Source organism: Oncorhynchus nerka, linkage group LG10 (genome assembly GCF_034236695.1).
Source record: "Oncorhynchus nerka isolate Pitt River linkage group LG10, Oner_Uvic_2.0, whole genome shotgun sequence".
Classification (NCBI taxonomy): Eukaryota; Metazoa; Chordata; class Actinopteri; order Salmoniformes; family Salmonidae; genus Oncorhynchus; species Oncorhynchus nerka.
The window spans coordinates 25,572,625-25,598,485 of record NC_088405.1 but is presented as its reverse complement, the minus strand read 5'-3'; the positions used below and the strand labels follow the sequence as shown (position 1 = coordinate 25,598,485).

The window sequence follows — 25,861 nt, the reverse complement described above, 5'->3', positions numbered from 1 at the left end:
TTTTAAGAAATAGGTATAGCCTCTCCCTAAATAGCCAGAAGCAGATTGTACAGTGAATTTTCCTGCCGGTTCTTGACTATGGTGACACCATTTACCAGATTGCAACAGCCATCTACCATAGCACCCTTCGCTTTATCACAGGTGAGTTTTACTACTGACCACCACATCCTGTATCAAAGGTTTGGCTGGTCCTCATTAAAGTCCCGATGATCACTTCATTATTCACTTTTTGGTAACAAAGCTCTACTACGAAAGCTTCTGACTAACCTAACTTCACTGTTAAAATATAAAAACATGAGATACCAAACCCGTTCACAAGATTGGTTGACTCGAGGTTCCTCGGGTCTCCACCAGACTAGGTAAATCTGCTTTTAGCTTTAAAGCACCTCATTGCTGGAACCAACTATAAATGCAATTTATTTTTTTGTTTTACCTTTATTTAACTAGGCAAGTCAGTTAAGAATAAATTCTTATTTTCAATGACGGCCTAGGAACAGTGGGTTAACTGCCTGTTCAGGGGCAGAACGACAGATTTGTACCTTGTCAGTTTGGGGATTTGAACTTGCAACCTTTCGGTTACTAGTCTAACCACTAGGCTACCCTGCCGCCCCAATACAATTGGACGTTCTGGTGTTGCTCGGGCAATTAAACATAATGATTGGCGACCTTTTTACTGAGGAATGTAATTGTTTGCCTTGAATATTTCTGTTTTACTTGTTTTATATTGTATTCGATTTTTGCATTTTGAAATTGTATATGCAGTGCTCCCTTGTGAAAGGGACCATGGTCTCAATGGGGACTCCCTGCTTAAATAAAGGTTAAACATTCAAAATATCCTACCTTGTCTAGTGTATTTTGTTTTGTCGACATTTGGAAAGTTTACAGACAAATTTGCTGTTTCCATTAGTGCCTTCAGAAAGTATTCACACATTTTCTTGTTTTACAGACATACTTTTAAGATTAAATGTATATTTCTTGTCATTGGCCTACACGCAATACCCCATCATATCAAAGTGGAATTATGTTTTAGCTTTTTTTGTACAAATGAATTAAAAATGAAAAGCTGAAATATCTTGAGTCAATAAGTATTCAACCCCTTTGTTATGGAAACCCAAAATAAGTTCAGGAGTGAAATGTCCTTAACAAGTCACATAAGTTAAATTAACACTCTGTGTGGAATAATAGTGTTTAACATGAGTTTTGAATGACTACCTCATCTCTCTACCGCACATATGCAATTATCTCTATGGTCCCTCATTCGAGCAGTGAATTTCAAACACAAATACCAGGGAGAATCAACCAAAGACCAGGGAGGTTTTCCAATGCCTCACAAAGAAGGTCACCTATTGGTAGATTGGTCAAAATAAAAATAAAGCAGACATCGAATATCCCTTGAAGCAGGGTGAAGATATTAATTACATTTTGGATGACATATCAATACACCCAGTCACTACAAAGATACAGGCGACCTTCCTAACTCAGTTACCGGAGAGGAAGGAAGACAATGGGGACTTTAAAACAGTTGGCTGTGATAGGGGAAAACTGAGGATGGATCAACAGCATTGTAGTTACTTCACAATACTAACCTACATGACAGAGTGAAAAGAAAGAAGCCTGTACAGAATAAAAATATTCCAAAACATGCTTCCTGTTTATAAAAAGGCACTAAAGTAAAATTACATAAACTTTGGCAAAGAAAAATGTTTTGTTCTCAATACAAAGACATTATGTTTGGGGCAAATCCAACACATCACCACTCTTTATATTTTCAAGCATGGTGGTGGCGGCATCATGTAATGGGTATGCTTGTCATCGGCAAAGACGAGGGAGTTTTTTAGGATAAAAAGACACTGAATAGAGCTAAGCACAGGAAAAATTCTAGAGGTAAACCTGGTTCAGTCTGCTTTCCTACAAACACTGGGAGACGCAGTCACCTTTCAGCAGGACAATAACCTAAAACACAAGGCCAAACATACACTGGAGTTCCTTACTCTAACGGCGTTCGTCTGTAGAAAGAGGAGCGGACCAAAATGCAACGTGGTGGTTACTCATGTTCTTTAATGAAAATGAACGATACATGAAATAACTTAATAAATATACAAAACAACAAACGGACCGTGAAAACCTATTTTTTTTTAAATAAAAATAGTTTATTATCTTCAATACCATTCATTCTTTACAACTCATAATTTTCATACATACACAAATAATGGTATTTTAAATAAACTAATTAAACTAAAACATAAACCACAAACAAAACCTCAGGGGAGCATCTTCCCTCCCCGTTACCCTACAAAATACCTCTCCCTATCTCCCCGTCCCTAATCTATCCTCTTACAAATCTAAATGACACCCAGCCCTAAACCCCCCTTCCACCTCTCCCGAGCAGCATGCTGCCCCCACTTCCTCTCCTCCCTCTTCATCCTCCCCCTCAAATCTCCTTCCACCCTCCTCACTATCCCTTCCACCCCCAATCTTTCCCTGTCTTCACCATGTTCTGCCTTGCTTCCCACAGCCCCGTTTAAAGAGACTCATGAGAAGCCAGAGCAGAAACTTGTCCCTATCCGTCCCTCTCGCTCTCCCTACACCCCTCTCTAACCTGGCCCACGTCAATACAAAATCCCCTTTACCAAACCTAACAACACCCGTGCCCTAGCCCATACTACTCCGGCAAAGGCACAGTCCCAAAAGACATGGCGCACAGTCTCCTCCCTGCCACAAGAGGATCTTAGACAGGTGGGGATTGCACCAAATTATACCGGTACAAGATGGAACGACCGGCAAACACTTATGAAGGCTCAACCAATTCAGGTCCTTGAGCCTGTTATCCAGACCCCGCGCCTGCACTCCCTCCCAGACCACTTCCGAGATGCCCACTACAGGCGCCGGACTCCCTGCCTTTCTGACCTCCTCGTACAGGTGCCTGTGATCTAAACCTACTCGGGCAACTTCAACCTCAGGGTGCGCACGCAGCCACTTGGCCGCATGACCAAAGTGCCACGGCAGCTGTTCCGCCCGAGGACCCGTGTTAGACCACACCATTATGCTTCTCGCCTGATACGAGAAAAACACCCGCAGGAGGTAACCGGACGGGTGTATCACTGGCTGAGCAAGCTCCGTTAACAAGAAGGAAACAAAATTGAGTCCAGCTTGAGGGGGAAATGTGGTACCCCTACCTCCCTCCCCCGATGGGACAGATCATGCGTGCCCTTGCGACCCACTCGCACCTGCCACTCCACATAAACTGAAACACAAGCCTCACTAGAGGCCTCCTCAGACAAGCCGGCAATGGGTAGATGTATGCCAAATACAAAAGAGACGGCAACACATCCACCTTTAGGACCAGGACTTTGCCCATAAAAGACAAATACCTAGCTTTCCACATTGCTAGCTTCCTCTGTACCACTGCGATACGCATGTTCCAGTTTAGCGTCGCTGAGCCGGAGGTCTCAAAATGGACCCCGAGAATCCTCAGGGCCCTCACAGAGAGATAACCCCCAGGCACATCCGTTCTACCGCGCCATCTTCCGAAAAACTTGACTGAAGACTTTGCATGGTTCAGAACTGCTCCCGACGCTTTCGGGGTGAAATCCCCAAAGATGGCAAGGGACCTTGTCAGGCACGAGTCCTTGCACAACAGCAAGGAAGTGTCGTCGGCGTACTGCGTCATCTTAACACGCAGCCCACCACTTCCAGGGATCAGCAAACCTTCCACCCCTGTGTCTGCCCTAATGGCAGCCCCCAGAGGCTCCATGTACAGAACGAAGAGGAGAGCCGAGTGGGCACCCCTGCCTGACCCCAGACGAGAGGTCAAAAACATCACCCAAGTGACTATTTACACTAACTCGGCACCCCGCTCCGACATATAATGTACGAATCCATCCTATAAACTTCTCCCAAATCCTAATCGACCTAACACTCTGAATAAAAAGGATCTATTCACGCGATCGAAAGCTTTCGCCTGATCTAGCGCTGCTACCATTAAAGGCAGACCTCTATCTTCAACCCAAGCGATGGAGTCCCTGATTAACTGTAGGTTCCATCTAATAGAGCGGCCCTCTACCCCGCACGTCTGATCCTCATGAACGACGTAGGGAAGGGCTGTGCGCAACCGGTCTGCTAAAACCTTTGCAAGTAGCTTGTAATCTACACACAGCATGGTCAACGGCCGCCAGTTGCCAAGGTCTGTTACTTCCCCCTTCTTATATAAAAGTGACAGCACACCAACAGCCATTGATCCCCCGGGACCCCCGTCTCAAGGATGGCCTTCAAGACTTCGAGGACCACTGGTCCAAGTATACCCCAAAACTTGAGATAAAACTCAGCCGGCAGCCCATCTATCCCAGGCACCTTCCCTTTTCCCATCCTCCTAAGAGCGCTCTCAACCTCTTCTAGTGAGATCTGGGCCTCCATCACTTCTCTAATGTCCTCCGGCAACCGCCTGGACAAGTGTTCTAAAAACACATTTCCCTGCTCTACATCTATTTCCCTTTCCTTAAATAAACCTTGGAAATGATCAGTTGTCACCCTGACCATATCCTCTGGTTCTCTAACTATACTACCATTTTCTTCCCTAACACCATGCATTACCTTCCTACTCTGTCTTGCCCTAACCAACTTAAAGAACATAGCAGAACAAGTCTCATTATGTTCTAGAAAGCCACTATGCGCTCGCTCAAGGAAAGCTCGAGCCTTCCGCTCCTGCAACTCCCTGAGCTGCGCCTTTAGGGTTGCGGATCTCTCCCAGTCAAACGACCCGCCGAGGTTGCCTGCCTCGTATTCGAGTTCAATTAACCTCTGGATACGATCCACCTCCCTCCTCTCCTCCCTTTTTTTCCTCTTGCAATACCCTATTATAAAAGCCCTAATCCTCACCTTAACTAATTCCCACCACTCTAACACCCCCGCACATGGACCGGAGGCCCTCAAGCCTCCAAAAGAAACCATAAAACCCGTCAACAAAAGCCTGCTCCTCCAGCACATCCCGATCTAGCTTCCAGTACCCTCTACCAAAGAGGCAGACTGGCGACCCCACCTGCAGGAGCATCCGTCGTGATCCGAAAAGAAAACAGGCAACAGCCGCCCAGACAACTTACCCAAAGACCTGGGTACAAAAATATAGTCGAGCCTCCGCTCAACCCCCCTGGAGTTACGCCATGTAGGACCGTCCATTTTCGGAGTAGTGTACAGACCACCATCTACCAGACCATGGCAAGCCATTAGCCTGGCAATGGCGCCCGCACTGCTATCCCCCTCTTCCTAAATCTGTATTAAAATCCCCCTATCACTAATTTCCTATTTGTGACACACAGGGGCGTCAGACAGTCCACCATCTCCCTTCTGTCTGCCACCACCTGTGGCCCATACACCACCACTAATCTAAATTTACAATCCCTTATCGTGACATCCACCCCTATAACCCTCCCCTGCATTACCACAAAAGAATCCTCCACTTTTACCTCCCTGTGCCCACACAAAATCCCTACCCCCGATGAGTGCACCCCCCCAACACCCCAAACCGACTCCCCCTTGTCCCACTCCCTCTTAAACCTAATAACATCCCCTCCATCCCTCAGGTGAACCTCCTGTAAAAAACAAAATCAAACCCCACACCCTCCAAATAACTAAAACCGCCCTCCTCTTAACAAAATCCCTAAACCCCTTACATTTAAACTAACAAAAGTAAAATTAGACTCCATGAAAAATAAAAACATGTAATACACTCAAATTCTAAACCCAGACAGAAAAAAACAGAAAACAGGAGACTCACCCGATGCTCCCCTGCTCCATATCTACCGGTGAGAACACCATCCGTAATCCCGACATCCCCCCTCTTCCTCCATCACACCCTCCCAGGATGCAGGAATAGTGTTTGGCTCCGGGGTGCCCTGCACCCTGGGTCTACCCCCACAATCCTCCCCCTCCCCAGTGTTGCAGCTGGTTTGGAAAAAAATTGGGGAGGCTGAGTCCCCAAACAAAAAACTCCCCACCTCCTCTTGTACCCAGTCCTGAGTCTTGTTATGTGTGTCCCCACCCAACAGAAGTTGAGGGCCTGGGGAAACCAGCAGCAACCCAGAGGTTTCTCCCGCCCCCATCACTCTCTTGGCCATCCCTTCCCCTCACTGTCGGCCAATCGCCCCCTCCTCTTCATACTCTTCTTTGGTGATGGCGGCAGTGAAGAGATACCACCCCCCCCCGCCAGCTCCTCCACCATACCCCTCATCTCTTCCACCATGGCACTTTCCCCCAGTCCACTTTCTCTTCCACCGTCTCCTTCTCCACCACTCCTCCCTCGCTTTCTTCTCTCTCATGCTCCTCCACTCGGTTGCCTTCTTCCGCCGCTTTTTCTGGTTCTCCTACTCCGTGCCTTCCGTTTCCTTCTCTCTTCCATCCGCCACTTCTGGCTCCTCCTCCTTCCTTGTGGCCTTCCCCTCTGGACCTGAACTCTGGTCATGAGGCGTGCTTCCTTCCCCTCCTCTTCTTCCCCCATCCCCCGCTCCCCCCCAGCCGCAGACGCATATGACCTCTGCCGGGCCGGGCACCCCTCCACAGGTGTGCTGACGAGCCACACCCATGGCACGTCTTAGGCTTGTCACAATCCCTCGCCTCGTGATCCTCAGATGCACAAAATCTGCATTTTCTTGCACTGCATGAGGCGAATATGTGACCATAGGCCATACAGCGTCTGCAAAATGGGGGCTGACGTGCATAATACAACGTCCCCCTGTCAGCCCCTAGGGAGAACATAGCAGGAGGATGGAGGTAGCCACCATGTCCCCTTGGGTCCTCTCTGAGGAGGGCCTGGAAGCCTCTCCTCCCATTCCAAAACCCAAGGGAGTCTTTGAGGTGCCTTGCTGAGGAGACGTTATCCATGTATCTCCCCAGAAAAGCCCTCACCTCTTCGTCCTTAACGTAAGGGTTGTAAATGTTTACAGTTACAACCCTAAAGTTATTCTTCGCCAGGCTTGTTATTTCGTAGTGGCACATCGGCCTCTCACCTCCCACTGCTCTTGCCCTTCTCAGGATATCATCGTGTTTTTCCTCTGTATATAGTGCAACGTCGTATGCTCCCTCCAACGAGTTGCCTTGGAAACAAAACACGTCCTTCACCGTCAGCTTTAGAATCCCCATCAATATTATCCTTCCAAAGGATTCCCGTCCTAAAGGCTCAAACTCCTTTTCCTTCCAAGCAAACCGAATCGTGTTGGCCAGCCCAATCCCAGGGACCGACCGTGTTGATGTATTTAGCACCATCTCCGCAAGGAGAATGGCGCTCGTTCTCTTCTCTTCCAAAACAATTGAAAAGAAAAAACAAAGTGACTGAGCCTATCTGGTGACGATAACACAGAGACAGGAACAATCACCCACAAACACACAGTGAAACCCAGGCTACCTAAATATGGTTCCCAATCAGAGACAACGAGAATCACCTGACTCTGATTGAGAACCGCCTCAGGCAGCCAAGCCTATGCTATACACCCCTACTCAGCCACAATCCCCAATGCCTACAAAAAACCCAATACGACAATACAATAAACCCATGTCACACCCTGGCCTGAACAAATAATTAAAGAAAACACAAAATACTAAGACCAAGGCGTGACACTTACCAAGATGACATTCAATATTCCTGATTGACCTACTGTAGTAGTTTTGATATAAATCGGGTTGGAAATCTAAGGCAAGACTTGAAAATGGCTGTCTAGCAATGATCAACAACCGACTTGACAAAGCTTGAAGAATTTATAAAAAAAATATTTGCAAATATTGAACAATCCAGGTGTGGAAACCTCTTAGAGACATACCCAGAAAGACTCACATCTGTAATTGCTGCCAAAGGTGATTTTAACATGTATTGACTCAGGGGGTTGAATACTTATGTAATCAAGACATTTGAGTGCTTTATTTTCATATATTTTTTACAAACATGAGTTTTTCTTCCACTTTGACATTATGGAGTATTTTGTGTATTTAAAAAAAAATAAAAAATATTCCCACCTTGTAAAACAACAAAATGTGTAAAAAGTAAAGGGGTGTGAATACTTTCATGAGGCACTGTATGATAGCTATATAGTGTCACTGACACGTGCTGTGTAGTATTGCATTTTACCTTCTTCTCTGTCCATGGTTTTCATGATCTTTCATCAGGTTCTCTCTCTTTTGCTCTCCCCTCTTATCCTACTCTGAATCTCTCAAATCCTCTCTCTCTCTCTCTCTCTATCTCTCTCTCTCTCTCTCTCTTTCTCTCTCTCCTTTGTGAGTGAGTGTGATGTGGGTAGACTAACCCACTAGCGAGGCCACTCTCTTCCCACAGGCTCTGTTGTCATTTGGCCTTAAGGTCACTGCCTCGCTAAGGGAACGCTTGCCAACTGAGATCAACTGTATTCATCCATCCACAGGGGAATCCAGAGCTCAAAGCTCCCCTCATTAGCCATGTTTAGGAGACTTTCAGCATGCAGGAAACCTACCATTAAAGACAGCAAAACACTCTCTACAACTTTCCTAGGGTCCTGAAAAGGTTATCAAGTATTTCACATGCAAAACTTGTAATCTTTGCTACCGAAAATGGTTTTGTCTAATTTTAGCACTAAACAACTTGCATTGGAACTGATGCATGCAATGTGTGTAGATGGTCCAACTAGTTGCAAAAATATTTGCTGTTAATTTTAAGATACTTTAGATTTACGGTTAATTTTGGAATAGAAAATATTATTGCAAAAGGTTTGAACCATAAGGATTTTTCTCCATTAGGTGTTCTACCCCGTGGTAACTGGAAGAACTAAGCCCACATGTAGACTAGTTTTGCTTTCAAAGATCATTTTCAAAGTGGTTCCCGATATAGGTCACATATGGTTAAAAGCATTGAGGCTAATCACCATGGTTTAAGAGATCTCACGACGGAATTAATACCGTTCTGAACGAATGCAGTGCATCGCCTAGGATCGTGGAGTATTACATATTTAACGGCCTCCATGATAGAGGAGATACCCATTTACCCTCCTTCTCCTCCTCCTCGTCTTCTTTCTCCTCCCACATCCATCTTATTACTTTCAAGCTTCTAACACTCTTTATATTGGCCTAGTGTGGCTAATTGGCCAATCACACGCCACTATAAAGCGGCTTCAGGCAGTGTGGAGACCTCTACATGGGTCCTGCGCTGTGGCAGTCGTGTACGTCCCCTAACAACATTTATCACGTCTGGTACATTCCCCACCTACTTAATTCAACACTTTCAACTCCTCTTGATGTCATTCCCCTTAATGTGGGCAGTATACTGTTTCCCTGAGTCATGGTTTCCCACACCATGGTTCTACGTGACTTGTTTAACAGAGAGTAAATACAGTACATCCCTGGAGAAAACTCTGAAAGACTAGTTTGGGCAGGTCGATAATGGGAGTATTGTATTCTGGAGGTGGGTTGGTATACCTTTAAAAAATGTACCATAGTAATACAATCAACAAAAAATACAATGGTTTTGTACTAGCAGTGTGTAGTTAAACATCGCAGTTGTTTAGAATGTATTATCATGATGGTCTGTGTCCCACCATTTTTTGCGTAAAGTGACCAAAAACATAGTAATTTATGGTACTCGCTCTGCAATGGCAAACGCCTAGGCCTAGTGTACCCTCCCTCTCCAACATCTTTAGAGCTTGGTGAAAAACCCATGGTCTAGTAGTGAAGTGTACCCTCTCCAACATCTTTAGAGCTTGGTGAAAAACCCATGGTCTAGTAGTGAAGTGTACTCTCTCCAACATCTTTAGAGCTTGGTGAAAAACCCATGGTCTAGTAGTGAAGTGTACTCTCTCCAACATCTTTAGAGCTTGGTGAAAAACCCATGGTCTAGTAGTGAAGTGTACCCTCTCCAACATCTTTAGAGCTTGGTGAAAAACCCATGGTCTAGTAGTGAAGTGTACTCTCTCCAACATCTTTAGAGCTTGGTGAAAAACCCATGGTCTAGTAGTGAAGTGTACTCTCTCCAACATCTTTAGAGCTTGGTGAAAAACCCATGGTCTAGTAGTGAAGTGTACCCTCTCCAACATCTTTAGAGCTTGGTGAAAAACCCATGGTCTAGTACCCTCTTAATCCTTGGGACCTGGATACGGTATGGTGATAAGAATGAATAGAATCTGAAATCTTGAACGTAATGTTTAAAATAATTAGTTTATCTTGTGCTTTTCGCTTCAATTTCAGTTGGCTCTCTCTCTCATTCAACTGACTAGGCTACACATATAGATTTCTACATTTGTACAAAGGTATTCATATTAATTATCATCTTATCTCATGAATACATTTTCATCATGTCGTTCTCAACATATCCCTAACAACAGCAAGTTACATTGTTTCTCTTTGTTTAGGCTCTCTGTTTCAAGCTTTAATAGTCGTATTTATGGGATACCCAAGGTATACATCCCCCAACTAAATGCCTACTTTCAGGTTCCTTCTCCACAATGCAACAACAATAGGAAATAGTAAAAATAAGAATACGAACATGAAGTAAAATGAATATCTTAGCATAAGTATAATAAAAGAAGTCAATCATTTATCATCCAATATTTACACATGTATGGTTGAAGGGGGGGATGGGGGGCAAGTGTATTAATTCAGCAGTACAATAAGAGCAGCAGCTGTGTGCTAAGGTGGTCAGTCCAGTTAAAGTGTTCAGCAGTCTGATGGCTTGTAGATAGAAACGGTCTCTGAGCCTATTGGCATCAGACCTTATGCTTCGATTACGTCTGCCCGACTGGAAGAGAGAGAACTGCTCGTGGCTGGGGTGTGTGGGGTCCTTGATGATGCTGCGGGTCTTTCTCAGGCACTGTTTCAAATAGATGTTCTGGATTAGTGGAAGCACAGTCTCAGTGATGGACTGGGCCATCTTTATCACATGTTGGGGGGCCTTATGGTCGTGGACGGAGCATTCCCGTACCAGGCCGGGATACAACCATGCTCTTGATGGTGCAGTGGTACTATTTGGAGAAGACACGGGGCGGCATGCTGAATTTCTTCACCAGCCTTAGGAAGTAGAGACTCTGTTGCGCCCTCTTGACAAGAGTGGTGGTGTTGTAGGTCCATGACAAGTCCTCGGTGATGTGGATGCCGAGGAACTTGAAACTCATGACTCTCTACAACAGTCTCATTGATGTGGATCGGGGCATGTTCCCTACTCTGTTTCCTGAAGTTAACAATTAATGCCTTTGTTTTGCTGACGTTTAAGGAGAAATTGCTGTCATGACACCACAATGGCAGTTCACTTACCTCCTCCCTATAGGCTGATTCATTGTTGTTGGTTATCAGGCCTACAACCGTGGTGGTGTCATCAACAAACTTGATGATGGAGTTGATGCCGTGCAAAGCCACACATTCGTGGGTGAACAGTACAAGTGTGAACGTTCGTTGGAGTCCTCTGTTGTCATGACTACGACAGGCTAGCGTGACTGGAGCCGATGTTAGTTTCTATGCTAGCTGACTTTGATAAATTTATCAAAACGTAATCAAAAAATAACAGCAATAATATCATTATGTTCTGCTTAACTTGGTGTTTCATATTCTATGTTGAATAACTTGCTTACCATGAAGATCAGGTTTAAAACAATGTGTTTATCTAGTGCTTCTCTCTCATTCAACTGACTCACTGACTAGGCAGGCTAACGAGAGAGTCACTGTAGAGTGACAGGCTAGCGTTAGAGTCACTGTAGAGTGAGAGTGTGAAGCAATCACTAGAGTAAGCGGCTCCCTCGGGCCAAAACAAGCACACCCCTTGACTATAAATACATGAATACAAAATGCCAAAGATTAAGCTACCATATACAGTATCTCACATTCCCCCAATCTCCCACATTTCTGGTTGGCAACACAGGGAACCCAGACATAAGCAAAAAACGTGACTATTAATACAGAAAGTATCACCCCTTTATGTCAGCAACTTGTTTTATTTTTATGTGACGTTACAGACAAACTAGGACCAACAATAGTAGCCTAATGCTTCTGACCTTCTTAGGAACTTGCCCATACTGGCATATAAATGAAAAATATATAATACCAACCAACCTCTTTTGACCTTTGGGGGTTTATTTATTTGATGCATTATACTGCTATTGTACCATGGTACCATTTATCATAATTGTGCTTTACCATGGTAGTATAATGCAGGTTAAAACCATGATTATTCCATGATCCACATCTATACTATTGTATTAATGACGCAATACCATAGTATTATTTAGGTATAAGGCAGTACGATCATACTTCAAGGCTAAAACCATGGTACATTTCCATGATTCAGATCAGTACCGTGGTATATATGATGCCATACCATAGTAATACTTAGGTACCATGGTAGTACCATCATACTTCAAGGCTAAAACCATGGTACATTTCCATGATTCAGATCAGTACCGTGGTATATATGATGCCATACCATAGTAATACTTAGGTACCATGGTAGTACCATCATACTTCAAGGCTAAAACCATGGTACATTTCCATGATTCAGATCAGTACCGTGGTATATATGATGCCATACCATAGTAATCAGTACCGTGGTATATATGATGCCATACCATAGTAATATTTAGGTACAATGGTAGTACCATCATACTTCAAGGCTAAAACCATGATGCATTTCCATGATTCAGACTATAACATGGTATAAGTGAAAGTACCATAGTAGTACCATGGTACATTTTTGTAAGGGATAGTACCCGTAGCAGGGTGCGGAGTAGAGATGGTGATAAGGTGCAGGGGGATGTGTCTGACAGTCACATTAGCAGATGGAGAGTGATTCACTGAGCTGCACCTGTCAGCATTTGACCCAAACAGGGCAAGATGTGGAGCCCAGCCCCAGACTAAAACGCTCAGAACCTCTCAACCATGATTGATAAGTGGGAATTAAAATCTCTCCTTGAGGGAGGGACAGCTTTCTTACTTTTCCTCTAAAATCCATATGTTCTAATGCAGGGTGCGGTAGCATACTGTAGTAACATAACTACCTAGAATCCTGATGGCAGGTTCTCGTGCAGTTTGAGAGGCCGTTTTCAGACGTGTGCTTGTGCAACGGTGTGCTATGTTTGGCTACTTTAACAATGCTACTGTAATTCGTCAAGCTCACAACAGCCCAGAGGAATTAGTGTGAATATTAGCAAGTGACGAATCGTCTTTTAATTGATTGACCAGATTAATTATTGTCTGTCTGCACAAACTGATGGTTTGTTGTGAGTGTGTGGGTGGCAACAGTTTGTGATTGATAGAACACATTGAATCAGGGGGCAGAGATGGGTTCTCTGTTTTTTTCTGATTAATTTTATTTTAAGATGTTTATCTTAACGGGCAGGGTGTAACAGCTGTTGGAAGGAGTGGAGGACCAAGGTGCAGCGTGGTACGTGTTCATGCTTTTATTTAGAACTGAACACTGAATAACAAAACAACAAAGCAGACACAAAAACAGAAAACAACTACCCACAAAACCCATATGTGGAAAAAGCTACCTAAGTATGGTTCTCAATCAGAGACAACAATAAACAGCTGTGTCTGATTGAGAACCACACGACCAAACAACAAAGAAATACAAAACATAGAATGCCCAGCCTAGTCACACCCTGGCCTAACCAAAATAGAGAATAAAAGCCTCTCTATGGCCAGGGCGTGACACACGGGCAGATCTTCAGATTTTGGTGTGTTTGATAGCAAGCCTTTAAAATCAACCATATGGTTTTTACAGACACTGTCATAACCAGAAACTATCGCATTTCACAGATTAACCACGGTCAAAAGGAATGAATGATCAGAGAAGATTTGGATTGAATACCTACTGAAGTATACTGGTGGAAATCTATGGAATTATCGAATGTGTATTGTCTAATTGTAATTGGTTATGTGTATTCCTTCCATTGAATAACCAATGCATCAGAAGATATTTGCAAATCAGATTGGTTTCTGTTTACTGTTAGGATCATGGGCAAATGTGGAATACGTGTGGCTGGTGTTGTAATCTGTTAATCTGACTCTTTGGTGATGTCACAATATATACCTATAATTATTTCTGTCTACATTCTGCCTGTTTTACAGCTAGCTTACCAGTGTTACAAAATGAATGGTGTTAGTACTACTGCAGTCACTGATTATCTTAGCAATGGCTTCCCCTTTGAATCATCTGTATTGAGTTCACAGAGAAAGACACTAAATGAGATCAGCTCAATTGCAGTGTTAAATTCTTACGACAGCCCCAATTGATCTAATTTCACCACAGCAGTGTGGTGCATTAGCTCTGTTCTGCTATGTTACAATGACGACTGTACACATGCACGATAATCTCATTCATTGCAATGGATTGCTCTGCAGAAAATGTATGTCATTAGTAGCCTACCACACTGATACTCAGCACTCTATTGTCCCTCTAATCACTCTGACATCAATGCAAATGTAATCGAAAATCAAATCAAACACTTTATGAGAGCCCCATCTTGTGCAACTTTTCTATAGGCTACAGGCCCATGAAAACAGTGATGGCCTCTATTAAAAAGAGGAATATCCCATCAGCATTCTAGGCCTACTAAATGTATTTCTCAACTTTCCTAATATTTAGAAAATCTTAAGCACATTGCTTATCTTTTACAACAGGAGTATAGCCTACCTGGCTGGAATGAAAATGAACCACAGGAAAAGCCTCCTCCATTCACCATTTAAGTGCAGAGATGACATATTTCTTCCCCTGTTTCGAGACAGGTGCATGATAATGGTTCATTCTAAATCTAAATGAATTCCACACATATATTATTTAGTATACTGTATGTAAAGACAAAATTCAATCAAGAATAGTCTGATGGGTGACAATATTAGCCCATCACTTGTGAATGACATATTATCACTTGTGAATGATGCCCAGCTTAAGGCAAGAAACAACGCCTTTTTTTGTGACTTTTTCAAATCATAGTTCCACACCTCATGTAGTCTAGCCCATAGGTCTATATGTTTTGATAAGGTTTGTATCACAACTAAAGTGGCCAAATAAATTCTTAAAATTAAGCACATTAATCCGCTTTACAAGGTGTGTAAGAGCCTGACTGGCATACATACTGTATGCAGCGCGTGACTTTCACATTTTCACCATAAAAATGCCTTTATAATAAAAGCATTATATGCATAATCCCATTTGTTGTCACTTTTGATACTAGTGTTTTCTTGCATTGCTGTGCTTATAATGTGAAGAAATAGCCTAATAAGAAAGAAACGTCCCTTTTTCAGGACCATGTCTTTCAAAGATAATTCGTAAAAATCCGAATAACTTTACAGATCTACATTGTAAAGGGTTTAGATACTGTTTCTCATGCTTGTTCAATGAACCATAAACAATTAATAAACATGCACATGTGGAACGGTTGTTGAGACACTAACAGCTTACAGACGGTAGGCAATTAAGTTCACAGTTATGAAAACTTAGGACACTACAGTGGCGTTTCTACTGACTCTGAAAAACACAAAAAGAAAGCTGGCCAGGGTCCCTGCTCCTCTGTGTGAACGTGCCTAAGGCATGCTGCAAGGAGGCATGAGGACTGCAGATGTGGCCAGGGCAATAAATTGCAATGTCCGTACTGTGAGACGCCTAAGACAGGGAGACAGGATGGATAGCTGATCGTCCTCGCAGCGGCAGACCACGTGTAACAACACCTGCACATGATCGGTACATCCGAACATCACACCTGCGGGACAGGAATAGGATGGCAACAACAACTGCCCGAGTTACACCAGGAACACACAATCCCATCATCAGTGCTCAGACTGTCCGCAATAGGCTGAGAGAGGCTGGACTGAGGGCTTGTAGGCCTGTTGTAAGGCAGGTCCACACCAGACATCACCAGAAACAACGTCACCTATGGGCACAAACCCACCGTTGCTGGACCAGACAGGACTGGCAAAAAGTGCTCTTCACTGATGGCGAGTGGTTTTGTCTCACCAGGGGTAATGGTCGGATTCACGTTTTTTGCCAAAGGAATGAGCGTTACACCGAGGCCTGTACTCTGGAGCGGGATCGATCTGGAGGTGGAGGGTCCGTCATGGTCTGGGGCGGTGTGTCACAGCATCATCGGACTGAGCTTGTTGTCATTGCAGGCAATCTCAACGCTGTGCATTACAGGGAAGACATCCTCCTCCCTCATGTGGTACCCTTCCTGCAGGCTCATCCTGACATGATCCTCCAGCATGACAATGCCACCAGCCATACTGCTCGTTCTGTGTGTGATTTCCTGCAAGACAGGAATGTCAGTGTTCTGCCATGGCCAGCGAAGAGCCCAGATCTCAATCCCATTGAGCACGCCTGGGACCTGTTGGATCGGAGGGTGAGGGCTAGGGCCATTCCCACCAGAATTGTCTGGGTACTTGCAGGTGCCTTGGTGGAAGAGTGGGGTAACATCTCACTGCAAGAACTGGCAAATCTGGTGCAGCCCATGAGGAGGAGATGCACTGCAGTACTTAATGCAGCTGGTGGCCACACCAGATGCTGATTGTTACTTTATATTTTGACCTCCCGTTTGTTCAGGGACATTTCTGTTTTCACGTGTCTGTGGAACTTGTTCAGTTTATGTCTCAGTTGTTGAGTCTTGTTATGTTCACACAAATATTTACACATGTTAATTTTGCTGAAAATAAACACAATTGACAGTGAGAGGACGTTTATTTTTTTGCTGAATTTAGTTTATCAACATTTTCAGCTAAACATTCGGAACTTTTGCATCAAGCGTATTGCGGGAAACGTTTTTTTTATGCTAGTGGTCGTATTCATTTGGAATATTTATTTCTAGGTCAACTTTTGTACTATGGGGGATAGTAGATTGACATAGGCTAGTGCTTTTGCTGTTCATTAGGCCTCCTCCTCTTGTTGGCTGACTAAAAGTAAATGTGGACAGTAATTACAATATGTTCAATATGCACCTCAGAATTGGATGAGGACCCGCACTGTTGCTTCCCTGATGTGTATGTCTTCACTTGTAGTCTGTGACAAAGACACGATGACGTGAGGGAGAGCCATGTGAGTGAGATGAGAGGTGCTTCGGAGCAGGCAGCACTCAGGGAGAAGGGCTGCAAAAGGCATGGTTTTGTTTAGGTTGTTTTATGGCCACACAAAGGGAATGCCGCCGGGAAATTCAAGGCATTATCAAATGCTTCTCAAATTATGAATGAGAGACTGACGAAGTGTGTGCAGCCTGCGCAAAAAGAAAGCAGAGCTCATGCCTTCAAGCAATTTTTTTCAAATCATCATTAGTCGCATCTTGCAGCCTTACAATGTATTAAAAATCTAAACATATAGCCCAGCTAGTGTAGCCAACAGCCATATGGCATAGCCAGATCAGGACCTAACATAAGGACAACTTAGAGTATGTTATTCTGTTCTTCTGAAATAGACTACATTGTCAATTACCTTGAGACCAAAAGTTATTTGCTTGACAATCACCGGCTGACAAAATGTTGTCCATCACCACAGCCCTACTAATGACATGCACTGTGTTTATTAGGTGTGTTTGAAATTCACCCCCACACACAAATGCATTATTGCTTTTTTGACGTTTAAGGTATTCTACCCGAAAACATCTTGCCATAGTACTTAAAACAGGGATGGGTACCTTTGATGGGGGTGGGCGCCACAAAAAAATCTGAAACTCATCATGGGGGGCCGCAGTGGCTCGTGGGTCTGCGTTCCCACATCCATACCCACACATATAGTCCACGCTCAAGTTTTGGGGGCTATAAGCAAAATTCTAAGTTTTAGAGTTAATTCCCTGGAATTCTACACATTTTCAGTTTACAGCTAATTTCCTGCCATTTCCTGCCATTCTACACATTTTGCCATAGGATGGAGAGAACTATTTGCAGTTTTTAATGTGACACCTGACTGAGAGTGACTAGCAAAATCAATGGCGCCCCCCCAGTCGGTAATTCAACCATGATTACTACAAGTTGAGATAGCTGGCCGCAAGACTAACTTACAATTTAAACAATGTTAGTTGACATGGGCAAATTGAGAGACTGTCAGTGACTGACATAAGAAGAGAAAAACTGCTGATGCACAACTAAATTTCAAAATTGCACCTTGTGTATTCTACTATTCTAACTCTCAACAGTAAGTTGAAACCCTGACGGAGTTCCGGAATAAGGCCTGCAGTTGAACGGACATGAAGAGTCAGATACTCGCGGCATATGAATGACAGGGTCGTCCACCCTAATGGGAACATTTAGGAGTCATTATTCCATCATTATCATCCTTGCCAGTGCCTCTGAAGACCTCTGAATGTTAGAGAGAGGCTTGTCTGTAATGTGACTGAAATATTTGTATAGGCTTTATTCCAGGAGAAAATGAACACAGCATCTTCTTTTTACACTGACCCTTACAGAAAAAACACATAATTTCACATGTGGAAAATCGTGTTTTTGGAACACTTCCAAATCAAATGTTATTTGTCACCTGTGCCGAACACAACCTTACAGCGAAATGCTTACTTACTAACCCTTAACCAACAATGCAATTTTAAGAAAAATAAGTGTTAAGAAATTATTTACTAAATCAAATCAAATGTATTTATATAGCCCTTCTTACATCAGCCGATATCTCAAAGTGCTGTACAGAAACCCAGCCTAAAACCCCCAACAGCAAGCAATGCAGGTGTAGAAGCACGGTGGCTAGGAAAAACTCCCTAGAAAGGCCAAAACCTAGGAAGAAACCTAGAGAAGAACCAGGCTATGAGGGGTGGCCAGTCCTCTTCTGGCTGTGCAGGGTGGAGATTATAACAGAACATGGCCAAGATGTTGAAATGTTCATAAATGACCAGCAGGTTCAAATAATAATAATCACAGTAGTTGTCGAGGGTGCAACAAGTCAGCACCTCAGGAGTAAATGTCAGTTGGCTTTTCATAGCCGATCATTAAGAGTATCTCTACCGCCCCGGCTGTCTCTAGAGAGTTGAAAACAGCAGGTCTGGGACAGATAGCACGTCCGGTGAACAGGTCAGGGTTCCATAGCCGCAGGCAGAAAATTTAATTTTAAAAGTCCGGGTAGCCATTTGATAAGCTGTTCAGAAGTCTTATGGCTGGGGGTAGAAGCTGTTAAGAAGCCTTTTGGACCTAGACTTGGCTCTTGCTGTGCGGTAGCAGAGAGAACAATCTATGACTAGGCTGGAGTCTTTGGTCATTTTTAGGGCTTTCCTCTGACACTGCCTGGTATATAGGTCCTGGGTGGCAGAAACCTTGGCCCTAGTGATGTACTGGGCCATACACACTACCCTCTGTAGTGCCTTGCGGTCAGAGGCCGAGCAGTTTCCATACCAGGTTGTGATGCAACCAGTCAGGATGCTCTCGCAGGTGCAGCTTGTATAACTTTTTTTTGGACCATGATAGTTCTTTGGTAATGTGGACACCAAGGAACTTGAAACTCTCAACCTGCTCCACTACAGCCCCGTCGATGAGAATGGGGATGTGCTCGGCCCTCCTTTTCCTGTAGTCCACGATCATCTCCATTGTCTTGATCATGTTGAGGGAGAGGTTGTTATCCTGGCACCACACTGCCAGGTCTCTGACCTCCTCCCTATAGGCTGTCTCATCATTGTCATTGAGGGGCCCCGTGTTGAGGATCAGCGTGACAGATGTGTTGTTACCTACCCTTACCACCTTGGGGTGACCCGTCAGGAAGTCCAGGATCCAGATGCAGAGGGAGGTGTTTAGTCCCAGCGTCCTTAGCTTAGTGATATTTTGAGGGCGCTATGGAGTTGAATGCTGAGCTGAAGTCAATGAATAGCATTCTCACGTAGGTGTTCCTTTTGTCCAGGTGGGAAAGGGCAGTGTGGAGTGCAATGGAGATTGCATCATCTGTGGATCTGTTGGGGAGGTATGCAAATTGGAGTGGGTCAATCAAAACTAATTGTATTTGTCACATGTGCCGAATATACCATGAAATGCTTAATTCCAAGCCCTTAACCAACAACGCAGTTCAAGAAATAGAGTTAAGAAAATGTTTACTAAATAAACTATTGAGTCAATGTGCACTTTAGTCGAGGTAATTTGTACATGTAGGTAGGGGTAAAGTGATTCTTGTCTACAGCTGCTCAATAACATGATTATTGCACACAGAGTCCATGCATGTGACAAATACAATTTTATTTAATATTCTAATAATTAACCGCAATTAATTTAGAAAAGTAATTGACTTAAATGTTTTGTACTTTCTGTGCTGGAATTTCAACCACTGACTTTCTCTACTAAACTGTCCAACTGAACTTGTGGTTGCCAAGCCAGTGGGGAGTACAAAGGGACTTTGAGCTGCTGAGGGTTCAGGTCATGGGTGATTCATTCGAATGTGAAGGTGCCTCTGGGAAAATAGGTCCCTCAATCCCCTAAATGCCTCCAAGTAGCTTGTTTGGTAGTCAAGTCCATCTCTCCCTCTCTCATCAATTTCTCTGTTTCCCCCATTTCCTTCTCTCACCCTCCTGCTGTTTTTGGTCCTGTCATTTCAAGAATTTCCATTTATATCTCCCCGATTGTCTCTCTCTCTCCTCACTCTCTCTTTCTCTCTCTTCCTCCTCTATTTTCAACCCCTCATCATGCTCTTTAGTTGCCCCAGTGCTCCTGATTTACAATGGCTTAATGTAGTCCTGTGCTGGGAGTCGGCAGATAAATGTCCCATTTGTCACATTAATAGTCCCTCCACGCCAGCATCCTAGTATGACTCCATCCACAGTCGCCCCCTTCCTCATCCTATGCCCCCCCCCCCCCATCCTTGTGTGCTGCTTGGCGGATCAGAGCAACATTGCTATAGCTGATCTTCCTGATTTCTGATGCATTTTTTGTCCAGCTATAGTTTCTTTCTCCCTTTTGTCGTGCGTAACCACACTCCGTGCTCTATAGGCATTCGTCATTGTTTAACCTTCTGTATTGTTCTAGGTGGCTGGTCTTTGTGCATTGTAATGCTTTTGTTTTGGAGTTCACGTCATTATGAGCATGCGAGTCTCTCTAAGCATTTCAAAGAGATTACACTTAATTGGGTGATTTTTAACAAACAGTGGGCACACATTTAATTACTGTTGCATTTCATTAGCGCTTTGTTTGTGCTCAGATAAAGGATAAAAAGAGGCCTGTTGACTATATAACAAATGTTGACTTGAATTCCAAATGTGGTGATCAAGTTTTTCGTGTTCAAATAAGATTAGTAGTAGAGGATTATATTTGGTATGTATAGATTGTAACTCTACACAGATACGGCTCTACCAGTAGCCACAAATAAAGCTCCTCATTTCTCTAGTCTGGAATTTGCTGCAGAAGTTTTAGATTGCACAGAATATTTTCTGGTGATACTAGACTCTGAAATTCAGTGTAAAATCTGCCTGCAAGGGAGAGGACCTGTTTAGTTGACCGGACAGCTATTTATACATTTTATGGGGGCAGAGAGCAGTACCTTTACTCATGAAATGATCAGGTGCACTGACTATACTCATTGATGCAAGACAAGTATTCATTAACCCAAGACCTGGTTGACTGAAAGTTTCCTGCCTTATTAAGACTGAATGAGAGTCCCCTGTTAATTAGATTTATACTGTAAGTGTCTCCTTTGAGTTTATGTGTGTAGGTGAGAGTGTGAGATTGTGTGAAGTTTGGAAGATCTACAGCTCCTACACTCTAACCAAACTTCTTCAACTTATGACGGTACATTTTATTTTATATTTTAACAAAGACATCCACTTGTGTACTTGGCAGCCAGCAGCTTTCAAGCACTGGTAAATGTACATTTTATATGTTTTAATGCCTCCAAGCTCATTTACAACCCTTACAACTAGCACAATACTTCATAACACTTCATAACCAGACACTCACTGACAGATGTGCAACATTCATAAAATATTTACTACTACTTATAATGGGCAGCTTATCAGGGTAAATTTGAAGGCATAGATGTTAAGACTCTGTATAAATATTTTACTCTACTCTCAGTAATTCGTCCCAACAGACAACTTGAACTTTTTTTAAAGAGATTTTCTCCAAAGCACACACACATAAACAAACAGCAGAGGAGGAAGTGGTGGCTGGACTAACTATGTCAGAAACTACAAGTATTACAAAAATGGATTTGTATGTTAATCTGGGTGACACAGATTTCAGGGATGACATGTTTCTGTGGTGGTGGGGGTGGGGAAGGGTGAGGGGGTGCAAAAGGGAAAGAGGGATTTATTACTTAACTTGCTGTAGTACTTGTGCATTTTTTTGGTGATATTAAAGGGATGTTTTGTTTACTTTTCTACAGGCCCTACCTGCCCTTTCACCCATCCTCTTCCTGTTGTCCCAATGCCCATGGCTGTATGTGCCCTCAGTTCCTTCCCTGCCCATATCCTGCCTTGCCCTACTGGGTCTTACCCTAACAATGTCCTGCACTGCTGAGCCCTATCCTGACCTGCCCTTTAACTGCGGTCCCTCCACCTCACATAATTTCTGAAGCCATAAGTCCCGTCTAAATTCCCTTCTCCAGCAGTTTGATCTTCAGGGGGCATTTTATTATCTCCATCTTTATCTTTGTTATTTCTACAAACAGAACGCACTACTTTCATTTGAATAGTACTGGTTCCACGTGCTCTATGCTGTCTAATTGGATTGTCTGAAGTTTGTCTCATCATGTCCCTCTCATCCTTGTCCCTCTTTAGCCTGTGAGCTGATGAACCAGGGCATACTGGCACTGGTAACATCTACAGGCTGTGCATCCGCCAACGCCCTCCAGTCCTTGACCGACGCCATGCACATACCCCACCTGTTTATTCAGAGAAACGGCCAGGGCACGCCTCGCACCGCCTGCCACCTCAACCCAAGTCCTGACGGGGAGAGCTACACCCTGGCCGCCCGCCCGCCTGTACGCCTCAACGACGTCATGCTCACCCTGGTCACTGAGCTGCGTTGGCAGAAGTTCATCATCTTCTATGATGCTGACTATGGTGAGTGGGGGAAAGGGGTGGGGTATAGGGTGAGTGGGGGAAAGGGGTGGTGTATAGGGTGAGTGGGGGAAAGGGGTGGGGTATAGGGTGAGTGGGGGAAAGGGGTGGAGTATAGGGTGAGTGGGGAAAAGGGGTGGTGTATAGGGTGAGTGGGGGAAAGGGGTAGGGTATAGGGTGAGTGTGGGAAAGGGGTGGTGTATAGGGTGAGTGGGGGAAAGGGGTGGGGTATAGGGTGAGTGTGGGAAAGGGGTGGTGTATAGGGTGAGTGTGGGAAAGGGGTGGGGTATAGGGTGAGTGGGGGAAAGGGGTGGTGTATAGGGTGAGTGGGGGAAAGGGGTGGGGTATAGGGTGAGTGTGGGAAAGGGGTGGTGTATAGGGTGAGTGGGGGAAAGGGGTGGGGTATAGGGTGAGTGTGGGAGAGGGGTGGAGTATAGGGTGAGTGGGGGAAAGGGGTAGGGTATAGGGTGAGTGGGGGAAAGACGTGGTGTATAGGGTGAGTGGGGGAGAGGGGTGGAGTATAGGGTGAGTGGGGAAAGGGGTAGGGTATAGGGTGAGTGGGGGAGAGGGGTAGGGTATAAGGTGAGTGTGGGAAAGGGGTGGAGTACAGGGTGAGTGGGAGAGAGGGGGAAAGGGGTGGTGTATAGGGTGAGTGGGGGAAAGGGTTAGGGTATAGGGTGAGTGTGGAAAGGGGTGGGGTATAGGGTGAGTGGGGGAAAGGGTTAGGGTATAGGGTCAGTGTGGAAAGGGGTGGGGTATAGGGTGAGTGGGGAAAGGGGTGGTGTATAGGGTGAGTGGGGGAAAGGGGTGGTGTATAGGGTGAGTGGGGGAAAGGGGTGGTGTATAGGGTGAGTGGGGGAAAGGGTTAGGGTATAGGGTGAGTGTGGAAAGGGGTGGGGTATAGGGTGAGTGGGGGAAAGGGTTAGGGTATAGGGTGAGTGTGGGAAAGGGGTGGAGTATAGTGTGAGTGTGGAAAGGGGTGGGGTATAGGGTGAGTGGGGGAAAGGGTTAGGGTATAGGGTGAGTGTGGAAAGGGGTGGGGTATAGGGTGAGTGTGGAAAGGGGTGGTGTATAGGGTGAGTGGGGAAAGGGGTGGTGTATAGGGTGAGTGGGGGAAAGGGGTGGTGTATAGGGTGAGTGGGGGAAAGGGTTAGGGTATAGGGTGAGTGTGGAAAGGGGTGGGATATAGGGTGAGTGGGGGAAATGGTTAGGGTATAGGGTGAGTGTGGGAAAGGGGTGGAGTATAGTGTGAGTGGGAGAAAGGGGTGGAGTTTAGGGTGAGTGGGGGAAAGGGGTAGGGTATAGGGTGAGTGTGGAAAGGGGTGGGGTATAGGGTGAGTGGGGGAAAGGGTTAGGGTATAGGGTGAGTGTGGGAAAGGGGTGGAGTATAGTGTGAGTGGGAGAAAGGGGTGGAGTATAGGGTGAGTGGGGGAAAGGGGTAGGGTATAGGGTGAGTGGGGGAAAGGGTTAGGGTATAGGGTGAGTGTGGAAAGGGGTGGGGTATAGGGTGAGTGGGGGAGAGGGGTAGGGTATAGGGTGAGTGGGGGAAAGGGTTAGGGTATAGGGTGAGTGTGGAAAGGGGTGGGGTATAGGGTGAGTGGGGGAGAGGGGTGGAGTATAGGGTGAGTGGGGGAGAGGGGTGGAGTATAGGATGAGTGTGGAAAGAGGTGGGGTATAGGGTGAGTGGGAGAGAGGGGTGGAGTATAGGGTGAGTGGGGGAAAGGGGTAGGGTATAGGGTGAGTGGGGGAAAGGGTTAGGGTATAGGGTGAGTGTGGAAAGGGGTGGGGTATAGGGTGAGTGGGGGAGAGGGGTGGAGTATAGGGTGAGTGGGGGAGAGGGGTGGAGTATAGGATGAGTGTGGAAAGAGGTGGGGTATAGGGTGAGTGGGAGAGAGGGGTGGAGTATAGGGTGAGTGGGTGTGAGAGGTGGGGTATAGGGTGAGTAGAGGGTTATGTGACCATTACAGTTTTTATTTTTTGTATGTGTGACCTTCTAAAAACCAGTTCTCCAATGGGGAAGGCCAGTACAATATTAAGGATGAGGATGAGGATGATGATGATGATGACCATAACCGCAGTAGCCAACTAGCAGTAATCAATAGGATTTGTTTTCTTCCCTTAATATGATATTGTTGTTTTGGACAATGCACAAAGCTGATAAATATTTGAAGGAAGAGTAAATAAAAATATTTACTGCTACTTTTAATGGACAGCTTATCATGGTACATTTGAAGCCATAGATGTTAAGACTGTAATTCATCCCAACAGACATCTTTAACTTTTTTTAAAGATCTTACTGAGATTTTCTCCAAAGCACACACACATAAACAAACAGCAGGAGGAAGTGGTGGCTGGACCAACTATGTCAGAAACTACAAGTATTACAAAAGTTGATTTGTATGTGGCCAGTACGATATTAATGATGAAGATGATGATGATAACCGTGGTAGCCAACTAGCAGTAATCAATAGGAGACATTTTTTTCTCCCTTAAACTATATTGTTCTTTTGGACAATGCACAAAGCTGATAAATATTTAAAGGGATAGTGCGACATTATTTACACTGAACAAAAATAAAAACGCAACATGCAACAATTTCAAAGATTTTACTGAGTTACAGTTCATATAAGGAAATCAGTCAATTTAAATTAATTCAATTAATCTATGGATTTCACATGACTGGGAATACAGATATGCATCTTATGGTAGGGACGTGGATCAGAAAACCAGTCAGTACCTGGTGTGACTACCATTTACCTCATCCAGTGCGACACATCTCCTTCACATATTCAGCTAGCGGGATATACGCTGCACTGGCAAGATAGAACAGCACACTCCGGTACGACGAGGGGGGGCGGTCTGTGCATATTTGTAAACGACGACTGGTGCACGAAATCTATGGAGGTCTCTAGATT

The 25,861-nt window shown here is 44.6% G+C and overlaps 1 protein-coding gene across 1 annotated transcript in view; it reads left to right on the top strand.

Annotated features, from left to right (window-relative positions):
* The window catches only part of LOC135573695 (glutamate receptor ionotropic, delta-1-like), a 73,250-nt gene that overhangs the window by 12,362 nt on the left and 35,027 nt on the right, over nucleotides 1-25,861 (top strand). The window contains exon 2 of the mRNA XM_065023284.1: nucleotides 22,665-22,949. Coding sequence (XP_064879356.1) covers nucleotides 22,665-22,949 — 285 coding nt within the window. The remainder of the gene's footprint in view (nucleotides 1-22,664; nucleotides 22,950-25,861) is intronic.